This window comes from Corvus hawaiiensis, chromosome 4 (assembly GCF_020740725.1).
Source record: "Corvus hawaiiensis isolate bCorHaw1 chromosome 4, bCorHaw1.pri.cur, whole genome shotgun sequence".
NCBI classification, from domain to species: domain Eukaryota; kingdom Metazoa; phylum Chordata; class Aves; order Passeriformes; family Corvidae; genus Corvus; species Corvus hawaiiensis.
Genome location: NC_063216.1, coordinates 30,454,114 through 30,478,843, shown reverse-complemented (window position 1 = coordinate 30,478,843; position 24,730 = coordinate 30,454,114). Strand labels below are relative to the sequence as shown.

The window sequence follows — 24,730 nt, the reverse complement described above, 5'->3', positions numbered from 1 at the left end:
CACAGCTCTGTGTGTCCTTATCACATAATCACTGCTTGAAAATTTGAATTTCTTTTTCTTCTTTTAAGTCTGCTTTTCTATCTTTCAGACCCTTTTGTAACTAAATTGCACTTATTGTTGCATGTTTAATTCCCCAAATGAATAGTCAAGATAATGTAAACTGTATAATTTTTTCTGCTAGACTTGCATACTTTAGCAAATTCAAATCCCTATACTTACAAGTGGTTTTCTGAAATGTTTCTCTTATTCAGGGTGGCTCTTTGCATCAAAGGAAACAAAATTTATGAATTTCTTGGACTTGGTAGTCTATGTATTATTTTAATATTCCTTTAAAAGTATGAAATGGCTACATAGGTATGTACTTAGCCTGTTTAACTGAAATTAAACAGGATTTTTCAGCACCATTTAAAATTACTGGTTTCATTACTTTTGCTGAATCTGTTTTAGTTAGCCACTGGTTAACTCTTGAAGGACCTAACCTCTGTTCTGGTTCAGTTACACTGGGTCTTCATTTGATGTGGATTTTTCTCCTTCCATTGTGTGGAAGAGGCGGGAAGGGTTCATCCCCCTTCAGGTCTTACTTGGCTCTTCACCAGTCTCACATATTCATGCACATTTACGCCTTTGATCACTCCACCAAGTGAATGAAACAGGCTTGTAAGGAGAAGAGAACATGAATTTATCACTTAGATTGAATTTCAATCTTTTATATAGTGTTACAGTTTAGCTCAACCTTCCTGTTAGGGAGAATAAGACTGCAGAGTCTTAAATACTTGTAACCAAACAGTAATTTGTGGGTACCTGAGTTCTTTTTGATAATCATGGGAGGTTTTGTTGTTCATTGTGGAATTTCACAATTACATCTCTTGGTCTTCAGAAGAACTAACTTTCCAGACAGGTGCAAAAATACATTATGTTGCGATGTCCTGTCGCCAGCAGTGGCCATGTATTTACCACTTTACTGCACATATTCAGAGATTTGTAGTAAACTAGGCATGTACAGAATGATAGTTGCATATTTTCTCCCTCGTTTCAGCAATCACAGCTTTAGAGTTGTAGCTTTGGTTATCCCTGTGTTTACCAGGCAGAGGCATACCTGTCCTTGTCTAATCTATTTTTGAACTTGCTTATCTTTTTGCTGGTGCAGCATTCTTTGGCAATGACTTTTAGTTACTTGAGGGAAAAAAGCAGGTTTATGTTACATTTAAACCTGCCCTTCCTTCTTGGAAACGGCTAAGAATCATTCCCTTGCACACATCATATTGGATTTTGTAGGTCGCAATCCCCCTTTGGTTCCCTCTTTTCCAAAATACTTAGACTTCTCTTATATACAGGTTCTTTACATTCCTTGTTGTCTCTGTGGTCTGTCCATTTTTTTTTTCTGATTTTTTCCTTTCTTAATAGGGTCATTGGAACTGCATATAATAGTAAGATGTCAGGCTACTGCAAGAGTAACAGACATCATGAAGACTTGAGTTTCATTATGGATTTATTTTCTTAATAACTGTATATGTTTTGGCTGTCCTTTTTTTGCAGTTGGCAGGGACTGCATGATGTTTCTGTCTAGGATGACTACTAATTCCTTCCTATGAGTAGTAAAAGCTAATTTAGACTCTGTCATCATGTATGTGCATAGGTGAAAATATTTTCACCACATCTATCACTTTGCACTTAACAATAGTAATTTTCATCCCCATTTTATCATACAGTTATCCATGGTTGTGAGATGGTTTTGAAGCTTTTTACTATCAGTTTGAGGTCTGGCTACCCTGGATCATTTTACAAACTTCACAAGTTTTCACATCTTATTGTTCACCCCCCTTTTCGAGAGTCTCTGTAAGTGCAGTTGAATAGCTTAAGTGTCTGCATAGGACCTTAAAATTATTGCTGGCAAACCATTCTTTGTTAAAACTAAATATTTACTTCTGTTCTTGTTGCTTTCTATTTTTCCTCCTAGTTGAGGGTAATAAAATGCTCTGCTCTTAATTTCAAGTGCTTCTGTTCTAGTTTAATCAGTTTCATATGTTTTGAATAGGATTTTCCATTTTTAAGACATTTTCCAGCTCTTGGATTTCTTGTGGGGTTTTTTTCTATGCCATCCATTTTGAGCTGCAGCTTCCCTTTGTGCTTCAGCAGCCTGTGCAGCACTGCAGTTCTGACTTTTCACTGTTTCCTAATGCAGCTTTATTAGTATAGCATCTTCCAGATCATTGATTTGTCTGTTTGCTGAAATCTTGGAATCTAAATTTGTCCTTAGTTTCTTGACTTGAAGATAACTGTCCAGTTTTACTCAGGACTATTATCTTTTATTATTTATTTGATTTTCTTGCTACAGGAATGTATCATCATTGGCAAGAGGTGCCTTTTTATAATGCAAGTTTAAAGATTTTTATCTTTTTAATTGTGGGGTTCATTTTACTGATATTCTGTGCCTGGTTCTTTGGTAACTTAAAATTGTTTGTCAGGAAATGTAAACTAATAGTTCTCTATGCTTCAGTACTGGTTGTTGTCGCTAGCCCCAGTCACATAAACAATTTTTTTCATTAACCATTATCTGCACATCAGAGTGGAAGTACTCTTCCTCTCACATTTCCTAAAAATGTCTTCCCACCCTGCTTTTTTCCTCTTGGTCCCTTTTTGCAGCAGTCTTCCAAAATCACTTACTTCTTTCTCCTGTAGCAAGCAGTATGTGTATATATATATATATATATATATATATACACACACACACACTTGTTTATTTTTTCTTGTAGCTTTTTGGAATAAGTTGTCTCCCTGCATCCCACTTTCCAGGAAAGAGAATGTGACTGCCTGCTGCTTCTGTTGCCCTTTTGCCTGGATATTAAATCCGAGCCTCTGCCGAGCCTGCCAACTGTTTAATCAGAAATAGTCAGAAGGCCCTCCTTCCTAATATTGCAGCTGACTCTGAAGTCCTCATTATCTCACATCTGCATTTGTGCAGTGCAATTATACAGAAGCAATTATTTTCCTAAAAGCTTATAATTTAAACAGGAGAAGGAGAGAGTGTGAAAAATGCATATAACATGTGAAGCAAAGACTTGTACCTGTATAATTATTGCCACATATATTTCACTTTTTGCTTGCTTTGCTTCAGTTGTTGCTTTCCATTTTACTCCTTTTATGCATTATTTACACTGGTATGCAAGAAGGGGCAAAACAAGGAGATGCCTAGAAAGCAAAGCAAAGGAAAAAGAAAGAAAACAGAGCAAAAGAAAAACTGGTCATTGGATGGGAGGAAGTCAAGAAGTCTGAGTACGGGGTGCAACCAATCATCGAGAAAAGATGCTTTGTATTATAGACAGCAGAAAATACAATACGGTTGCATCTGTTGTGAATGTGCTTGTGTAAACTGGTTTGGTAGTGGTTCAGCAGGGAAGATAGTGGAAGAGTCATCTGAAAACACCTTAAAATAGTGTTAGAAGAAATTAATTTCTGCTTCTAAGCAACTGTTCCCGCTCCTGTCCAGAATATGTTGGAAGGGCTAGTCGGCAGCTTCCATCCTCCCACCAGCAAAACTGTGTCCACTGTAGGATTCCAGTAATTAGAAGTACTTTGTCTAGGGACAAAGATATTATCTCTGTCAGCGCAGAGCCAAAGTGAGCAAGTGAGTGTTTTACTTGAGCAGCTTGGGGCACTTGTTTTCACAAGGCTAAGAATTTTCTGCTTGTTTGGGAGAAGGGGAAGGTAGATAGCTCAGGATATCTTTATGTTACAGCACTTAGGTTGATTTGGGTACAAATCTAAGGGAGGCAAAAAAAGGTACTCAAAAAACATACTCTTATTTATTACATATAGCAGTATGGTCTCAAAAGAGTGAAAGAATACAGATTGCAAGGGGGAAAAAAGCCAAGCATAAAGAAAAAAAATATAGCTGGTAGGTGGCGTAGCATTTTAAATGAATCAGAGCTGTTCTGCTGCTGCTGTGGTAGCTGTCCCCCAAATGTTCACACTTCCAGGTTGGCTGTTACTTCATTTTGGTAGACACAGAATGATGAGCTGTAGCAAGGAAGAAATGGGCTGCTAATAGCGTGGAGAGGTAGAAACAATGTATCTGACTTTAATGCTATTGATAATTTAGTTCATGGGATGGAGTGTCTCTTCTAAATGGCACTTTTCAGTCTCTCCAGCCTAAGTGAGATGTATGTGCCTTGTGGCCAGAGATGAATTGTGGAGATAGGACCTATGAATCAATTTTCGCTGTGTGGTCTCTTTTTTCCTTATTTTTTTTTTTTTTTTAAATTTAAGCCAAGAGTTGATTAGATGCCTGGCAATGATTACTATCCATTGGCACCTCCCATTGGGAGCATACTCCAAGTACCAGCCTTCAGCTCTTTCAAGCAGGGGAGGTTAAGCAGGCTGCTTACTGAGCAAAAGGAATTTCTCTTCCCAGGAGAGCTTGAGTGCTGTTTCCCTAGCTAAGAATGCTATAATTCCATTACAAGTGACAAGCAGGCTGCTACCATCTGGTGGCGAATGGCTGCAGGATGGTGGAGTTTGGGTGAAAATTTGCTTGTGGACCGAGAAAACAATTAGTGGTCATTATGCTGAATTCACACATTTCCTGTATGAAGTTCTGTGATTTTATTTTGGTTTTAGAATGTTTTCTAGATGTAGTGTACATATTTTCTTCTTGTTTTGAACCATAAATGCGTGAGACAAGGGTTCTAACCAAAGCCACAGAAAGTATCAGCAGGAGCAGGGCATCTTTTTACCTTTTAAGGCACAGCAGCAATCTCTTGCAAAAGAAGACTCAGACCATCCAGAAATTTCTTAAGCACTTTTTTTTCTGTGTTCATGGAAACACCTGGATGTATTTGGAAACCATGTGGTACTACATGATGATAGTTTCTTTCAAAGATAAGGTGATACACTCGTAAGTTGTTTTAGAACCATGCAGCTTAGTAGGGCGTCTGCTTTGTTCAGTCACTCAGGTGTGTCAAAAAGGAAGAACTCGAAAGAAAAGAGTAGTTATTGTCTATGTGGTTCCCTCTGCTTCCCTTGAAAGAAGCAGATGGTCGGGGGTCCCTGGAGGTAGAAGAAATGGGGCCATTAGACTGTCAGTGGCTTGTGAAAAGCAGAAGCATCTGCCAGAATGGAGACTTGTTCAGCAGCAGGGGAGCCAGCAGCAGCAGATGATCTCTGCCTTGAGCCGTCAGTGGCATAGTCGTCCACTGGGGAATTGTTATTGTGGGCGTGGCACAGGTAACCTTGGTAAAATCTCGTTGGTCTGCCAGACTAAAAAAGAGTGGCAATGAAGGCTTGATGCACGTGTACTGGCATCTTAACTACCCACTTCTACTGTCTGATCACTCCTAACTACAGACGATTTTAAAGCATTCCTTACCCATTCTCAGCTGAAAATTTGTCAAAATGCCCGTCATGTTTGTGCTGTGAGTTTCAGAATAGCAACAATGAACCATGCTAGATGCAGCAAAGAATAAGTTCACAAAATAAATTAACTTTTGGAAAAGTATCAAAAATTTTGCTAGGGGTCTTGTTTTCTCTTGTATCATACAGCACAATCCTTTAAGACATGCCTTTTTATTATTAAGAAATATTTTATACAGCTGCAGTTCAATCTCTGCTGCTGTAGTTCTTATGCTCTTATTGACTGCTCTGCACAGGACACAGTGTTCCACCGGAGAGTGACCTTCTGTTGCAACAGTGTGATGGTATGTAAAAGATGAGATAAAGTGAGGAGGGCAGAATGCCTCTGAGGAACAAGACTAGAAATTCATATCTGCATTCAAAAAGAATAGTCAATTTGGGTTCTGTCCTGTTAGAATAATTAATCCCAGTCAGCCACATCTAAAAGCAAGAATAAGTACACAGGTACAGAGCTCTGTTTCAGAACTCCTCAAGCTGCACTTTGTGAGTACTTGGCATAGGTGAATCTGGGACTAGTGCCAGTACATAATATCCTTCTAGAGTTGACTTCAGAGCCAGGAAAAGACATTTTCTGTGGATGAAATTTGGTTTTACTCCCATGGGAGAGTGAATTGCATTGCAGTTTTGCTAGTGGGCCATACATTTTGGTGCACATTTCAGTATTGGTTTAGCCTTTTTTTTTAATCTTTGGAAACTTGCATTCATGTTCTGACAGGCAATAATAAGCTGCTTGTGTGTCTCTTTCTAGGCCTCAGGGACACTTCCCTTGCATCATAAATACTGCAGTAGTTTGTCATGCTTAGAAGATAGACACGATTTAGGAAGCACTGAAGATCAGGCTCAGGATGCTTTGGCATACCCGAAAAGAGAAGGTGTTATTCAAAACTGCAGTTGTAGATGTCACGAGAACTGACGTCTCACAAGCTTTTCTGTTAGTTGCATCTGCTTTGATTTGAAGAGGGCCACCTGGTTTATGGCTGGAGCTAGTTTTGCTTTCATCTTCATTCAGGCATTTAAATACAAACTATAGTCATCTCTGCATAGCACAGAATAGTAGGAAGAGCAATAACTGTCATATATTCTCAGTGGGTTTGGAAATACTGTAATCAACCCCCTGTTTACTATGCAGAGTGAGGAACTTTGCTGTGGCTGTTAGCTTTGGCCACGTCTGTTCCGCAAATCTCCACTGCAGTGTGTGTGCTGGTCAGGGATTGAAGACATGTGCTCCAGGGGATGTGGCCATGTTGGCAAGCAAGCGTCATCGTATGGTGGAAAAGCCGTGCTCATGTCCGGTGCCAGGTGTGCTGCTGGCTCGAGCACAGCTGTTCCTGTGCAGTACAGGTGCAGCTCACTGGTAGCAGCAGTAGAGCACGTGTGGTTTGACACCAGCTTTTCCAGTAGCAGCAGTGATTTTAGATCATGTCATCATCTCTGTGTGCAGGCAGAGACCAAAGGCAACTTCTCACAGCCTGAATTCAAGGTGGACTGTACCAATTATACAAGGCTCTATTGTGGTGTTGGTTGTGTTTAACAGAATAAACAAAATTCCTGTGTTTATTAAGTATGACTCAAAAATGATGGCAGGTTCTCTCTTCGTTTTCTGCCAGTAGTTAATTCACTTTTTAGTTTTTAAATAGTAGCAATCTCTTATCATTTGGTGAATTCTACCATTCTTTTTATAAGGGAAAAATGTCAACCTGTCAGAAATCAGCTTTCATCAGAATCTTAGATTAGTTAACAAAAATCACTTGGTGTATACATTCGAGAGATAAAATGGCTGTCTGAATGAGATGTGCTCTAGAATTACTTCCTTAGGTCATTCCTTAAGTCATTCAGGATGAAGTAAATGGGTGAGAGACTTTCTGCTGATTGTCTGATATTATGGTCAAATACATAATTGACTAGTTGAGCTAATTGGATGAAAATTGAACATAGTCATCAGATGAGTCTGAGCTACTTTGACAATAATTGTGTGAGCATCCTTGTTGCACTGCAAGTCATTTTTTTGGACGTACCATTTCTGTGATGATGAGGTGTTTTTCCATGATGGCATCTTCTCCTGCTCCAAATAAACCTTTTTGGATCACCTGCAAAATAATATCCAACTTGGCCTTGATCTGCCTCAACTGCTAGTGATAATGAAAATGACGTAACCTAATTACTTTTTTGGTGGTGTCTTCCTAAATCGTTATTTGTCATGCTAATTTTCCTTTTAAAGCTGCTGTAGATTCAAAAACACTCTTTTTCTTGCTATTTTAATAGCAATGTCATTGTCAGGTACTGAAACATGGGCCAGTAAAACAGATTTAAGAAGTGTTTCAAGTTCTTTCTGAATGGCTGAACATTTGTATCTCTTGCCTGGTTAGCACAGCTGAAAAGTTTGTAGTTTGAAAGAGCTTATGTTGCTACCTTTTTGAAAGGCCTTTATTTGTATGGTGTGGAAAGATAGAGTTTAAAATGAATTGTCAAAAAATTTGTGCTGGAATGTGGTTGATAAAATTCCCCGGAAAATACAGGTTTTCAGAAAGATGACTGCAATCTTCATTGCTGTTCTTTCTTGGTTTCTCTTTCAGAAATGTTCCCATTGCCAGGAACCAGGAGCCACCTTAGGCTGCTACAACAAAGGCTGCTCCTTCCGATACCATTACCCATGTGCCATCGATGCAGGTAGGAACAAATGACAACTGTATTCCATAATTACTCAAGTCATATGACACTAAATAATTCTGGGGCACCTTGCAAAGTACTCCCTCTCAGGTTTTCTCTTACTGTGAGGGTAAAGTAATATAAATGGTGAGAAACGGCATGAGATGAACAGTACATTAACACGCTGGGACAAGATGGAGCTTGTAATGAAAAGGAATCTGCCTGAAAGGGCAGAAGAAGCCTGGTTTGGGGGAATGTAGCTCAGTGACTGAAATTTGGCTGTAGTGTGAGAACTGATCATTCTTTTCTTGCCAAAAATAGAAAGCCTTTGCTAAAAGGATGTAAGTAAGCAGAAAGAGGTTTCTTCTTTCAGGGTTACACTCCTATGGGTAGTCCTAGTAATGATTTCAAGTGTTTGTGTTTGTAGAACCATCAATACCACTTGCAGCACAACCGTCCCTCTCCCTCCTAAGAAGCAGTTGAGCCAGTCTCTTGAGTAGGTCTAATTTTCATCGTTAGACAAGCTAATTGTTTGGATGATACTATTTCCAGCTGTGAGCTGGGCTTGTGAGTTTGGTGGGTTTTGTGCAATAGTGACAGTTTTTCATGGAGATAAACTTGATTCTTGGATTAAAAAAATCCAACATCAAAGTAAATAATACCCCACTATTCCAGTTCCCTGTAACTCACTTCTCGTGTCATACAAGACTTCGTCTGATAACAAGCAGGAAGGGATTCAAGATTACAACCCTTGCCTGGCAAATAATTGCAAGCTTCCTGTTTGTTCTTCCACAGCAACCCACTTGTTCACCACCCATTTTCTGCCATTTTCCAAATGTTAGAGTATTTGAAGTACGAATACCCATTTCTGAATGACTGCTTTGCACCTCTCACTGTGAAGTCCCACCCTGTTGGAGATCTGCATTTTATTCCAATAGGAATGTTCTTACTAAATGAATATTGCAGTGGAATACTAGTAGTAGTACCACAGTACTATTAACAGGAATCCTTGACTTTACATGAAAGAAAGATTATTCAGGTTGCAAAAATCGCATACTCAAAAGAATACCAGAAGTACGGGTGTCCATGTAAGTGTAATTTTGGCCTTTTATGAATGTATCTTATAAGATAATAATCACCTAATTAAAGGCTGGTATCTCTTTCCATAAGGCCCTACCTCAGCCTGTAGGATGGAAGGGTACTCATTCATGAACATGTGTTGTCCTTGCTGGATTTGTGTCATACTTACTGCAAATGATTCCTTCTCGGTTCTGAAAGTAGAACTGGGAAATTTTCTATGATGTTCATCTCTGTCATGCCAGCGATTTTCAAGAACATTAATAAACTTGGTTCTGTGCAGTGTGTTTGAGATGTGCAATCATCAATCAGTTTCTTATTCATCTTGTGTTTAGTATTTGTTTCTGGTTTGTGACCTGCCTTTTTCAGTACCATAAAAAAACCAAAATAAATTATAGTGAATGTTCCCAGTAGTTTGCGGGCTTAATTTAAATTCTTGTTTTACTAGATGCAGTATGTAGCATTTTCTGGGTTCTAAATACATATATAAAAATTCAGATACTATCCTTTTTCTTCAGATATAGTAACTCTACTCCACTTCAGCAAATGTAGGATCCTCCAAAATGAGAAATATACTGAACAATCATGACTGATTCCCAAGAGCAGTTCTGTGTCATGCATGGAAGAGGCAGCGCCATGTACAAAAACGAGGATATAATCATACTATTTAGTCCATTTTAGACATAATATATCTACTATATAATATGTAGAACTGGGCTAGATTAAATTTGGCTTTTTTTCACTTTTGTCTTGACTTTGCAACCTGTGAGTTTTTTTAGAGTAGCTTTTTGTGTTCAAGTTCCAAGGCTATGCTTACTTCATTTTCTTTTAATTTTGTTATGAGACATCACGTTGTCATGTGGCCATCTGTCGGAGTGCACAATTCCAAGCTAATTTCCCTCCTTTGAGTAATACAGCAGTAATAAACTGCAAGAGCTGCATGGAGATGGGATACTTGGACTGTGAGTTTCACAAACATATTTAAAAAATAGCGGAGGAGTTGGTAAGACTGGTGAGTCTCTGGTTTCACTCCAGGAAGAGTATGGTTGAGTGAGAACAAAAGACTTCATTGGGGTTTTTTTAAATACATTTTCCTATCTGTTTCTTCATATGTCTGATATGTTCTCCACTCTGGCTTCTCATACCAGTCACAGGCCTTTTATCTAGTTGGTCTCAGGCTTCTCTTTACAAATTTCTTATTCCAGTCTCTTTGTAAAACCTAATTCCTCCTAGCTCTTTCTGACTTTTCCTTTGTCCAGTTTTATAGCTCTCACTCTGGCTTCTTCCTCTCTGCTCTTACTTCACCTCCTCCTCTCCTTTCTTGCTCCTTGTCACACCTCACCCCGCTAGTCCTGGTTTGTTCTCATATGTTGTCCTTTATATTCTTTGTTTCACCTTTCTGTGCCTTATTCCAATCAGTTCTTAGTCTTAGCCTCCTGCTGGCACTCATCCTTAATTCCCTGCTCCTGACTTCAAGTAGCACTGGTCTCCCTCCTGCTAGCCTCCATTCTTTATCATGCTTGCCTTTCTCAGTACTGTTTTCACTTCTGCCTGCTGGACTAGTGCTTCCCATTTTGCAGTTTTGAAATGGTCACTTTCTTCTTTTGGGTTGCTTGAGCCTTAGAAATGTCCCCTGACAGCTTCACTGCTTTTGGGTCTGGTGCCTGAATCTGAGGGCAGAGGTTCATTTACAGGAAAGGCCTGCTCACCCCCAAGCAGAAGTACATTTTGTGGAATTTTTAAAAGTACCTAGCTCCTAAAATCTAAGAAGCCTCTTCTGAGGATGTGCACATGAAAATCCCCATATCATCTCTCAAGGAGTTATATTTGCAGGTTTCGTGGTAGCTGGCAAGGGCGTGCCTTAGCTAAAATCCCAGTCCTACTGAAAATCAGGATATTGTAGAGCTTTTCAGAGAAAAATTCCTGGGATGTTTAACATGGGCAGAATAACTTTTTTCCAAGAAAGAGTTTTAAGGAAATCGTTGGGCTGCTTTAGCTGAAGTTTTCAACCAAAACAAATAAAAGAGCCCCGGCTTGAAGTAGATTCTCAGCATTCAAAATTTCAGCCTGATGATGTGACAGTAAAAGACCTTGTTTGCAGTTGGTTTTATCTCTGGGTGTAATCAAGCTGTCTTAATCTATAGACACTCTTCCAATAAATCTGTGTAAAAGAAATAAGGAAGCTATATGGCATAAGACCTGATTTTCATTTATGCCCAAGCAGAAAGGGTAGGCTTTCTTGAGAAACAAATCAACATTATTTTCTCTTTGCTCAGCCTGCTGTCTGCCTATAAACCCTTTTTATTGGTTTTGCAGTTCCAGTGTCTTTCTGTAGTGAAACTGTACAGGTGCTTCTCAGCTTCCTTGAGCTCAGTGGTAGTTCCATTTTGAAGTCAACCATCCTGCTTTGAACGATGGTGCCACCTTGCTTTATTTAGAATCTGTCACAGATCTGTTCTTAATCCTCAGAAGTTTGTGTTAACATTGACAATGGCTTTCAGGCTTTTGGAATATGTATGACTGGTTTTGTATCTAAACAAAGCCAAACAGAAAACACTTGCTAGAGTGTTTTTTAGGGTATGTTGAGTCACACACACTTGGTGTTTGTCTGAATTCCTGGTAGTGACCATGCCTTAGTTGAGATGAAGTACTCATGTTGTATTCCGAAGCAGTTGCAGTGTGAGCTGAAGCATTTCTGCCTTTGCATCTGTGTGGATTAGAAGCCAGTCCCCTGTCCATTACTGTGCCTCATGTGAAAGGCAGTACGTTTTTGGGAAAGGGCTGGAGGCTGGAATATGTCAAACAGCTTCAGTTCCTTGCAGCACTGAAGGCAGCCCTGGGGTGTGACCTGGGCTCTGGCTTCTGCGCTGATGGGCGATGTCCAATCCCACCCTGGCGAGGAGCTAGGCTTTGCCTCGCTGTTGCTAATTGAGTGCTGTGCAAGGCACGTGGCTTCACAAGTTGCCAGTTTGTACATATGGATGCTTTTATATAGCCTAATTCAGCCTGTCTTTCAATCTCCTTTCATAGAAAATAATCTTGGGCAGCATAGGGTGCAAGAGAGCTGACCATTTCTTACCCATTTACATAAAAATCGCAATCAGTAGTGCCACTTAAGTAATTTTTGTATGGAAGTGACTGTGGTTAACATTGTCTGTATTTGGCTTTCGTCTGTCCAAATTTATGAAGAGCCTCTGATGTCTCAAGATAACTTAGTCCTAGGGATGTCTCCATGGAAACAGGATCTTTGTTTTCTGAAATTTTATATCCTCTCCCTCTGCTTGTTCTTCCCCACCTGGAGTCAGATCCTGATGGTTGCAGCACACTTGTCCCTACAACATATATTGCAGGCCGTTCCACTTACAGAAGATTTTTGACTGTAAATTAGGAAAAGATTAACAGCAAAATAAAATGAATTTTCAGAGAGCAGAAATCCTGTGTCTTCACGAGTGTCATTAAAGATGAGTAACAGGCAGAACACGGAGGGTGAGACAAAAGTATGAAGCTTACAGAAGAATAATTGCTTCTATTAAAAGTGTTTTAGGTTTTCCCTGACTACTTTATGGAGAAAAATCTGTAGAAACAAGGACAAGTCTCAATTCTTTTCCCTTTCTGCCACAATGAGCTGATCATAGCTCTGTGTCTGCTGACTTCATGACAAATCGTAATCTGTTATATAAAATACTTGGAACTGCTAACAAAAATCCAGGCCAGCTTTGTAATGATGAACAATTTCTGCCTTATTGGTATTCAGCTGATTTTCTACGGTGTGCTGATGACATTTTTCATAGTAGTCTTTCAACAGAAATGAAAAAAATTGCTATTAATTGCATCTGCTGTTAGTATTTGCAACAAAAATGCTGACCGTAGTAAGAAACCAAGCTCCATACATGGATCAGGCATGGGGTACAAGGTTTCTGGCACTTCTTCCTGATCCTTGTACAATCTTCCTTTCTGATGTACTAGCTAAAGAACTGCATTCATTACCAATGTTGGGTTTCCAAGAAAGAAGAAAACTCCATCCTGTTCTAACATACTGTGTATGTTTTTGATGATTGCTCTGTATATTTTTGATGATTGCTATATTATGCAGTGATAATTCATGCTGTAGTCTAAATGTACAATTCCTGCCCTTATAATGAGAAAACATTTTATTTATTTCCTGTGATTTGCTAATGCTGCATTTGAAATTACCTGTGTCAGGATTAAGGGTTTTACTCCCTTTTGCTAAAATCTCTCAAGTAACTTAGCCTATTGCATGCTGTTTCCCTTTGATTCAGGCCAGAGGCATTCATGTTGAAACATAAGCATTCCGTAGCAGGGGGATGCTCTGCCAAAGCTTGGGTATCTAGAAAGCTTTTCCCTCAAGCTTTAGTTCCAGTCTCCTGCTGTCTGCTAAACTCTTCCAGCAGATTGAAACAGCAGGTAGCACTGGTTATGCTACATACTTAAGAGCGTTTTAAATTAGCACATCTTAGTTACCACTGCATTTCTCTACTTGCAAGCTCTTGGGGTATGTTGGAGCAGGCAGAGGGTCATAAGCACCTCACTGAATTCTCCCACAGCATTGGTCAGTTGTGCTGAGGTGGTGATGGGTGCTTGGTCCTGCTGATGAGGTGATGGTCTTGGGTCAGTCTCCTATGCAAGAGGCAACTGGAACAGAGCAGTGTCAGGCATTGGGCAGGCTGAGAGGTGACCCTGCAGTTCAGGGTGCCCAGGGGAGGCAGCTGAGTGCTCTGAGGGGAGTGCTGCTCTTTCCTGTGGCTGAAGTTCCAGGAGCTTCCGACTTGCATCCCTTAGAGGCGTAGTCTGGGAGGGGGGATACGAGGAGAAGCAATCCGTACTCCGGAAGTGCTGCTAAATAAGTGCTCTTCAAATGGCAGTATTGCTTAATTTGTTCCTAAATAAGCAGTTCCACATAGGTGCCCCACTTTACATAATAGGTTTAAATAATTAACTAAACCATCTTTTAGATCATAGATTCATGGAAGCAAATCTAAGAGCAGCATGAGTGACCTAATTATTAGACATAGTGTCACAGTGTAAACTGATCTCTAGGATTTGGGATTGCAAATAAACTGTGTATACCCATACCTAGAGATGCACACCCTTTCTTCCCCTGATGCTGGCAGGGCCTTGGGGTAAGGGTGAAAGACAGTGTTTGTACTGTGAAAAGCAGGGATTGTCTGTTCAGATTGGATGAATGTGTCTGTCTTCCTTGGGCTAAAGCAAGGAAGGCTGGAATTGCTGAAGGGGGTTGGGATACAGGATTTGTAGACTTGCTTTTGTGATTCTTACTGCATACAGAGCATCCCCGGAAAACCGGGGTTGCTTCTTAATCCAGGCAGCATTGTCACTTGGAGTGTTCAGTAATTTTGTTTGCTAAAACTTTGGGGGTGGAAGGGATGAACCTGCTAATAACAAAGTATTCCTATAAGAGATCTTTGAATGAAAAATATATACCGGTGAGGCAAGATTAATACATGATGTGTTATTCAAGTTGGTTTTCATTTAAAAAATAATACATTGCTGTCTTCTCTTCCTTTAGATTGTTTACTAAACGAAGAGAATTTCTCAGTGAGGTGCCCCAAGCACAAGGTAAGAATCCTCTCCTGGATTAGAGCTGTTGGGTTTTTTTTGCTGCCCTCTTCTGGTTTCTAAATTTGGGTTAGTAATTTTATACCTGGATAATGTCTGTAGTCAGAGATGCTTTTAGTTGAATTATTCTGTGATATATGCTTGTGGTATATTCTGGGGGCAAACATCAACTCAAGAAGAATACTGAGTTTAAGAAGATAAAATTTTTGTCCCATCTGCTTAGTGCTTCTTTAGATCCTTGATGACTCTTCAGAAAGCTCAGTTTCATTTCCTGAATTCTGTGATAGAATCAGTATGTTGCTCCCTGGTCCTGTTTGAATGTTGCACTGAACTGTTGGGTTTTCTCCTTGGATTTACTGAGGATACAAGGAAGAAGAAAAATGACTTTATGGATAAGTTCTCCTGGTTTTTGGAAACACCTCGTTCTAGTTTACCAGTAGTAACTGGACTGAGTCCAACCACTCAGCCTTCAGTGGATCTGTGGGGTTTTTTCTGTACATCTTTGGTTCATCAAAAGACCCCTACACTGCTTCTGCCCAGGGTCTGGGCATCCTTAATTAATTGTCCCCGGAGCCTACACAGTGGTGCAAAGAGCTGTCTGTATGGAAAGAGGAGACAAGGTAGACAATACATACTCTCTTGTAGCCCTAAGTAATAGGATACCCCTCCCAGCCCTCAAGGGACGATACATCCCTGAGAGGTTGTGGATACCAGTCTTCCAGTTCTAAATGCTCAGAAAGTATCCAGAAAAACAACAGTTCTTGTTGCCAGTTGAATACAACAGGAATTGTGCAAGAGTTTGGATAGCTTGTGCTGAAAAGGAAATTATAATAGGGAAGAATTGTGTTGCTTTCTAGCAGGGATTAGTCTCCATCTAGTTCTTGTCTGCAGATCCCTGCCTAGCATTAGACTGACATCTGGTGGTCTTTTGTCTTCACAGATTATTCTTAATCTGTCTTTTGTAAACATACAGGAATTAGCCTCATGTTCCCTTCTGGATGTTCTACCACAAAATGATGTATTTATACACACGTATTTTAAATGCGCTGGAAGATTCAGTGTGCATTCAGGCTCTTATCCAAAGAATTAGCCTACTTTTCATCATAAAAAAGAAAATAAATTGTTCTGCACAACTGTGGAATAATGTTGACAATGTACAGCAAGCTTAAAGTAATGCATTAATGCTACAAGAACTTACAGATCTTGCCAAACAAACGGGAAGGATGAGCTCCCCTTACTGTGGAATGTAACTGCCTAAGTGCCACCCTCTGCTCAACTTTGGATACTTGACTAAAGATAATTGGGGCATGTCTTGGTTTCAGATGGGATGGTTATTTTCTTCCTGGTACTTAGTTGTCAGCTGGGGTTAAACCATGACAGAAAGTTATGTATTTAAAGGCTGTTTTATTTTTACTGCCTGTTGCATTCTGGGGAAACACAGTGTTACGTAGATGGCTTGGGTCACTGCTGCTGTATGTGAACACTTGTAGTGATGTGCTCAAACCATGAAAGGAAGTAACTGGTTTAGATTCAGACAAAGAATCCAGCCTTCCAGAGAAAATTCTGAGAAGCACATGGATTTCTGAAGTAGTCTTGGGGGATGGAGGGGGAAAACTACCAATTAAGTTCATAAAGGTACTTCATGGGGCAATAAAATTTTGAATCCTGTTCAGAACTATCCCACTGCAGATCACTTTCTTCGTTATGTCGAAAACAGAAATTCAACACCAGCAGCGTTTCTTTGACACTGAAGTTTGTTGACTTTTGCTTAGTAAAGACACAAATAATTTGTTTGTAGCCAGGCAGAGTTTTCTTTGCTTTCTTTCTCTGCCTCACCATGTGTTTCACTAATCACTGCCAGTTTGTTCCAAATCCTTCTGCAGGGCAGAATATAGGCTCACTCTGCTCCTTCCATTGTAGTGGCTGGAAAGGGGAATTCCAGTCAGTGACAATGCAGGAACAGGAAGGCTGAAAACCATTGCTCTAGAATGATTGGAGAAAAAATTGTATCAATTTTTTGCATGATATGAGTATGAGCAACTGAGAGGAAGAAAGACTTTAAATTAGTCGGTTGAAAGCGATGCTTTTAGGTAACACCAGCTTAGCACTATTAGCAAATTAGTAACTGTCTCATAGCTCACTGTGCTGTTCTGCAGCTAATGGGTGGAAGAGCTAACTTTATAAATCTCCAGCAGTACGTCCCCCAGTACAGGGCCTCTTACCCTTTGGCAGTCTGTGCCTCACACCGGTAAATACACTTCATCACAGTAAGTGGCTCCTGGAGAGCAAAGGTGCTTCTTGCCTCATTAACTGTGCTTGACACTTAAGGCATAAGCAAGCTAAGTCCAGAGGGACTGGTCCTGCCTTTCCATGTGCTCCCCAGTGAGCTTTTCCATGTCCTTCTGTCAGGATTGATGCTTCAACCATCCATGTCCTGAATGTGCTACTTATGCAAAATATCAGCTTTTATCACAGGGAAAATGCTGTGAAAATGCAGGGAAAACTAATCATCTTTTGAAGGGTTCCTCTCACAGATCTAACCGGCTCTGTCTGCATCACAGCAAGTGAGGTTGCAACACACCCAGTGAGGATGCTGAGCCGTGGAGCAGCTATAAAGGGGATGGGATACCTCACCTTTTGGTGGCTCAGCCATCTTAGTTTGTCTTAAGCCATCTGTTCAGGCAATTCTGAAGTGGTACTTCTCAGCTTGTTCTACCTTTTTGTGTTAAATTCTGTGTTTCTTAAAATTAACTAGGCTTTCATATCTCAAACTCTTTACTTTTGTGGAATTACCTGCTTTTGTCTTGGGGAAAACTGTCTGAAAAATCTATTTCTGGTTCTGATACTGACTTCTCTCTCTCTCTCTCTCTCTCTCTCACTCACTCTCTGTATGTTCACTTTCCCTACCCCTGTCTTCTGTTTCTCCCTCATTTTCTTTTTCCTCCTCTGTTTGGCTTGCTGGTTCGTCAGCCCCTCCTTCCTTGCTCTCTTCCCTCCTTGCAGAACAAGATGGTGAAAGGCAGCCTCAGCACAGAGCAGTCGGAGCGGGGGTGAGGGGGGAAGTGTACTCCTGGGAATGGATATAAAAGCAAGCACAGGTGAGTTGGGGAGAATTTCCAGTTTCCACCTGCTGCCTTCTGTGGCTCCTTACATCTAGTGCCTTCCCCATTTCTGTGAGAAATCAAGGTGCTTTTGTGTACAATCAGAAAATTTGTAGTATTTTTTTTTTCTCTGCTACCATCCTGTTCAGTTTTTTGTATTTCTGCAGCAGTTCTTTTTGTTAAGCAGTGAAAGGCAAAGCTTGTTAGCTGTTACAACTGCCTGATTATTCTCTCAGCTAAACCAGTGGCAGAAATCTCCTTTTGTATCACATCCATAATGATCTGAAGTGTTTTTTCTGTGAGTCTCAGGGTAGTTAATAGTAAGCTTCTGTATAAATAAATTCATCAAATTCTATATATAAGCAGTAATTAATAATATTGGTGAGCTCAGGATTATTGTAATCTAGGATTCCCCTGTTTTCTGGAAACGTAGATAGATACCTGGATAAGTAAATTAGTCTTAGCAGAAGCCCACTGTGTTTCTTTTAGCCCAGCTTTTTCCTCTATTTTGCAAACAGACATGGGGTATAGAAGGTAGAAGTGTATCCAGAAGTGGTCACAATTTCATAACTTTGTAATGTGCCCCAAGTTCCTTGCTGCACTTCCTTCATGCCTCCTCTGTTGTGTAGGCCCAGCATTCATACAGCCATGTGTGAACTTGGTGGGGAATTCAGTTTGTCTGAAACAGCTTTTTGTCATGTCAGCATCAGAGCCAGGTCATTTTCCTAACCTGGTTCAGCATGTGGCTGGGAAAATACATTGGCACAAGGATGGAGTAGTGCTGAGGTGGGACTTAGCACGCAAGGAATGGGATGAGGTTGGGATTTGTTTCTTATTCAATTGCAAGTGCATTGCAGTTCAAAGGCAACAGGGTGGATTAAAATGAAATAAGTGTTAGTTTCAAATTAACACTTGTTGGCACCCTTCCCATGAAGCTGCAGCCCAAGAAGGTCTCTTGCCTTCATTTCACTACTGTGCTGGTTTGGGCAAATTTGGAAATATATCCTCTGATAAAAGGCAGGTTACAACCGGCCCTCCCCCACCAGGTTCAGGAAAAAAGAATTTTCCTCGAAGGAAAGTGAAAGAGATAAAAACTATTTATTTAACAAATACACAGGAAAAGGATGACAATGCCAAATAATAAAACCTCTTGCTCTGCTGAGAGAAACCTGGGAAAATTTCAGAGTCCTTCCGTAGTGTCTCTCTTCCCCTCCTTGGAGCTGGGACAGGGTGGTGGGCCCACTTCCAGGGCCAAGGCCTCAGTGGAAATTCCTCCCGATGTATTCTGATGTTGAAACCGTCCAGCAGAGAAGAAGGGAAAAAATCGGAGTCCCAGGAAAACAAAGTTCAACTCTCCATCTCTCTCCAGAGAAAAAGCTGGCTGGAAAGAAAGCAAGCCGGGTGCTTCCTCGCGCTCCTCTCGCTGCTGCAGAACACAGAGAGAGTTTTATATGTATCTCTGTGTGTCCTTGAAACATGAAAACAAACTGCAAAACTGCTTTGAAAGTTTTGGTCGGGTTTTTTTTCCTCTTCTCAGGCTCAGTTTAAAGGCATAGAAAGGCACAAAATTAATTTCTGGGCATAGGGCAGCGGTATGGGATATACATCATAAAGTCACCCCAAGACAACTACTCAGCTGCATTTCTTACTCAAGCTAGTTGCTTCTCTGTCTTTTACTTCCAATCATGCAGGTGAAGTTGCTCTTTCATGTCAGTTCTTGGAGCTGCTGATGATAATCCCCTTCCCTCACTGCTGTTCCCTTGCTTCCCTGGCACCTCCTGTACATTAAAATCTTTCCTGTTTTTCAAGTAAAGTAGTTGTGAAGTGCTTCTAATGGTGTTTTGTGTGAAGGATGAGAGATTAATTGGAAAATTGTGCGGTTTTAGTGCAGTAGCAGAAGACAGGTAGTGTCCCATATAAACACTTTTTGTAGACTGACTGCTGACTTGGTTTAGCTCTGCTGTGTTCTGTGATTTTTCATTTTTAATAGCATTCGTTCTTGGCTTTGGAGTGTTGTTTTAACAGTTACCATGCAAACAGTATTTAACAGTATTCAGTGTTTGAGTAGCTTTCTCCTTCCATGGTAAAGGTCACTGGGATTCCTTTAATCTTTTCTCTTTTCCTTAAAGTGTAACAGGCAATGTAATTCAGAACGCTTCTAAAGCAGGATGCGAGTCCCACAGCCAAGGTGCCTCTTACGGCTGTTTAATGCTAGGGAAGTCTGGTGATTTTTGGGCCATTCCTTTAAGGTACTGGTGAACATTACTGTGTCCCAGAGACCTTTACACAACTTTGTTCTCTGCATTATTTTCCAGTGCTAGCTCTTTTTTTATATATCATAGGAATGTATTGACTTAAGACGTTGAAGGCTGTGGAATCTCTGCTCTGTATTCACTGTATGCTCTAGACATCTCTCTAAGGTATCATTTCTTTCCAAATCCACTTTTGCCTCAAGTAGTTCTTAACAGAAAGTCCTATTTAGCCACCCCCTTTTGATGTTCAGAATGTCTTAAAAATTAAGTTCTCCAGCCTGATTTTGCACTCCAAAACAAAAACCATGCAAATCTAAAAGATCCAAGTATAACAAAAAATTAATATTTTTTGTTGTATTACTGTGGTAATTAAAGGACTTTAGGGGAATTCTGTAGCAGTCCAGGTAGTACTGGAACTGCCCTTCTGCTGGGCAGAAGATACAGAAGATCTTAGTGTAAGATACAATGGATACTCAATTGTGAGATTATTGGGCTGTTCTAGTCCTGGTTCACTCCTAGGCCTAGCAATTTAAGAAAAATCCTGCATGTTGGATAACATCCAGGCAAGTCAGTGTATTCTGTCTTTGTTGCTTCTCTCTCCCTGAGCCAGTTGCCTCCAGAACATTTGGATCAAGTCCAGATTTGGAGAGTGACTGTGAGAGCGAGTCTGGTGCTCTGGATCTTGTCCAGGAACGAGGCAGGACTCTCTCTCAGTGTGTTGAGCTTGTTTCTTCCCTGAGCCAGTGCCTAATGCTCTGGATCAGTTCCAGGCATGGGCAAGCTGCAGTTGTACAAGAGCCAGAGACAGCAACACGGCCTTGACACTCCTTCAGCGAGGGCTCGCAGTTGCACAGTAATGAAACCACAAAGGGCAGCTGCCTGAACTCTCTAGGAGCCTCCCCCTTTCCTCTTCAGCTGGAGCTCCACGGCATTGCCCGTCTGGTTTTTGTGCGTACTCGCCTGACTCTTTACTTACTCTCAGCCTGGCACCCCTGGATGGGGGAGATTTGCAGCCAAGAGTTGGGCTTGCTGGGATGTAATCTAGTTGGTGTGCTGATGATCACAGCAGCGTTGACTTCTGTATCACACTTAGTTAGTGTTCCTGGAGTTTAATTGCCAGCTATGAACGAACATGGGTGTTACTTTGCTCCCAGGCGCACCTCTCATTCCGTTAACTGCTTTCCATATGTATCACTTATGTTGCAAGTTTTTTTCCTTTTCCCAAGCTCACTAGCTGGTAGGAAGGGATTTATCTAAGTCATATAAAAGAAAGTAACCTTACTAAATAAATAAATTGCTGCTGGGCTCACTTGTGTTATGGGAGAAGGGAAGAAAGGAATACATTATTTCAAGCTTTGCTTTCTCTCTGTGCAGATTAAGAATGAGAACCATAACCTAGAGAAATTAAATTTTAACTTTGTAGTTTCTCTTTTAAACTGAGCCTCCATCAACTTAGCAGACTCCTGAAGTTCATTTTCTCACTTCAGAGAATTTCTGGACAGGGGGAACATGTGCCAAGTACTTGGACATGTCCACATTTGTCTTGGAAGACATCACAAGCTTGGACCTTCCATGAACTGTCTCTACCACCATAATATGACAATTAGATCAAAAAAGCAGTAGAAAGAAATATCACCTGCCCTCCAATTAGTTAAACCACAGCTTTACCTTTAGCTGGTGAAATCTGGCCATTTCCCAAATGTTGATCATGTGGCTGGACTGCAGTAATTTTGATACTGCAAGTATCAAAGATACAGTAAGTTTGACTATCTGCTGCATATTCACTGGAAACCACTGTTGGATGGTAGTAGTGTGACCTGTAGGAAAACATTTGGGTGCAGTCCCTCACAGCATCCCAGGAGCTGTCACCATGTTGGGATGTGCTTGGCCCCTCTGTTTCCCATTCTCGTGGTCGATGTGAGGAGTGGACTTGAGGTGAGTGAGATCCTGCCTGGCTGCTGAAGGTAGAAGTTCTGTAAGAGTGCCATTGTGATATGGATCATCCTGTCATCCAAGACCTCCTCCAGAACTGGGCTTATTTAATTTTTTTTTTTGATGGTTGTTGAACTAAGACTTTTTATCACATGGATTAGCTTTTATGAACTACTCAGCGTTGTGTATATTCATTTTCAGTCCACAAAACTAAAGAGCTCTTGGTGTTGCTGCTGGGGTAGGCTGCTGAGTGGGTTTGTCCAAAGCCTCAGGGACCTGTTTGCAGACGGAGGGAAGGAACCATTCCAATATTATTTTGACTTTGTTTTTCAGGTTAGGCTGTTGAGATAAAAAGCGGTGGACATTCGTGACTGAATGGAATCTCTCCCACTGTGCAGCCATGCCCCCTCTCGACGTGCCTGCCAATGCCAGCACTTCCTTCATAAATTCTTACATCACACTCAAGACTGATGACATCACAGAATCTGACCAAGGAGTCTGAACCAGCTGTTTCCATGGACACAATCTCCATAGTGACAGTGGGGAGGGGAGGGGGAAAAAGGAAACAGGTGGGGGGAATTAAAGAGGGAGGGATAAATATATATATATATATAAAGATCTATTTTTTAGTCTTGAAAGACTTTGTTTTAAATGAAAGGTGCGCTATATCCCTTTTGATGCTTTTGATTAAAATTTTAAAAACCCCATATAAATTAAAAAAGAAACCTATAGCTAAAGTAAATATTAAATTCAAAATTAAAGCAAGGCATGTGGAGCCTAACATTTTGTGGGAAAGAAGAGCAAAACTGGGAGTACTCCAAATAGGACTTGTCTCTGTTCCTCTTGCTTTCTTTCTCACAATATCTGATGAAATTCAATTTTAAAAGGCAAATAAAATACTGAGAAATTGTTTGTAAGGTATGGGAGGAAGGCTTGGATGGTTGCAGGTGATGGGGTGACAGTACTTGTGTCTGAGGGGTAGGGAGGTTTCCATTTTTGAGAAACACTATTAACAGTGTAAGCTTGACCAACATCTGCAGACTCTTGGGTCATGAGACGCATGAGATAAGAGGTGGCTGCTGCTTGCTAGGTCCCATACACCTTGTTGGTGTGGGAACAACTGTACCACACAGGGGAAGGGAGTATCTGCCCTGTGTGGCAACAATGTGACCCCCAGATCATTCCAAGAAGCTGCCTTCAGTTTGGAAGGCAGGAGAGAGGAAGACCTGGTTTACCTGCCAGATTGAGGAACGGAAGGAAGTCTGAATGTTGGTGGAGTCAGTGTATCTTCAAACTGATTGGAGTAAATCCACTTGTTTTTTTTTTTTTTCATTTTATGATTTTGCTTTTCCTAAGAAAGGAAGAGGGAATGTCAGTGTAACAGCCTACACTATATGGTTCTTTGGGGTTGTTCTTTTTTCTTCTTTTTTTCTTTTTTTCTTTTTTTTTTTGGTAAATTATGTAATTTTAAAACATTTGGGTTTAAGGAACAACAAAAAAAAATCATATTTTTTTCTTGTTAAGGCCTTAAGAAAGGGGTTAGTGCATCTTTCAGGGGTCACTCTGCCATGGGAATAAAAATAGCTGTTTCACAAACAGTTTTATATAAAAAAAGCTTAAAAAAACCAAAAAAACTAATAAACTTCATTTTAACCTTGTCTCCTTTTGTTTTGTGCGAACTTGATTTGTTTAAAAGGACAGAGACAGTACTATCTGCTGCTTTTTGGTTTCTTTGCCTTCATCGGTTCTGCCTTCAGTGATGACCTTCTGAACTGGCCCAGCAAGAGGAAGACCACAAAGGCTTTGAAAAACTAAAGCTTAGGATTTGTTTGATGTTCAGAGTTAACGAGCCAATGACTGGATGAATTTTCTGTTCGTGTGAGTTGGTGGTATTTCACCAGGTCACTGACTTCTTTCACTCATAGGATGGTAGCATATCCTAGAGATATCAAACAGCGTGGTGTTTACTGGGAAGTCACTAGAGATAGGGATCTAACCGGCATGACATGGATAAGAAAAATGGGGTTGATATTGTGGGGAGGGAAGAACTATTTTAAAAGTTATGTACTGGATGCTTGCTCAGCTACTCACATTTTGGAGTATTCAGCACATAAAAATAAAATCTATGATAGCTCATATTAAGATATCTATTTTAACTCTATTTTTAAAAGATCGATTTAAAGATTTGGGAGATAATTTGGCAGTTATTTATTTCTAGAAGTTGCTACTCTCACTCATAAATATTTGGAAAGAAAGGGCAGCCTTCTGCTTACTCCTTTCCCAGTAGCAGCTACTGAAGTTAGTATGTCCTTTACATTAAGAAATAGACCTGTTGTGATAAATGTCACTAATGTGTCATGAATTGGTGCTGAAAATATTTAACTGCTGGTGTAGTCAGAAAAAAGTCATTTTTAGCATAGTTAATGTGATTGAGTAAATGACTTCTTTTCAACTGAATAAAAATGTTTCTTTTTTTCACAGTGTCTGTTCTATTCTACCTGTTCTAAAAAAAAAAGAAAAAGTTACTGTTTTTGCATTGATTTTATGTTGGTGAAGAGTCAACTTTGTCTGTAGCACTGTGACAGCAGAACAGTGTGTGCTGGAACTGCTGAATTTGACACTTTCACTTTTGGCTCTTCAGGGTGGTGTCACAGCAGAGGCAGAAGGTTTTTGGGTAGCTGGGAGGGAGCCTTGGAGGTGTTGCATGTGGGAGCT

The 24,730-nt window shown here is 40.4% G+C and overlaps 1 protein-coding gene across 4 annotated transcripts in view; it reads left to right on the top strand.

Moving 5' to 3' along the window:
• Positions 1-24,493, top strand: part of TCF20 (transcription factor 20) — a 132,203-nt gene extending 107,710 nt beyond the window's left edge. For 3 of the 4 annotated variants that reach the window (XM_048300492.1, XM_048300494.1, XM_048300493.1), the window contains 4 exons: positions 7,983-8,076; positions 14,681-14,730; positions 17,701-17,828; positions 22,349-24,493. In XM_048300492.1, coding sequence (XP_048156449.1) covers positions 7,983-8,076; positions 14,681-14,730; positions 17,701-17,784 — 228 coding nt within the window. In that variant the 3' untranslated portion in view covers positions 17,785-17,828; positions 22,349-24,493. The remainder of the gene's footprint in view (positions 1-7,982; positions 8,077-14,680; positions 14,731-17,700; positions 17,829-22,348) is intronic. The other variant, XM_048300496.1, reaches the window with a different exon arrangement.
• Positions 24,494-24,730: the final 237 nt, after the last annotated feature.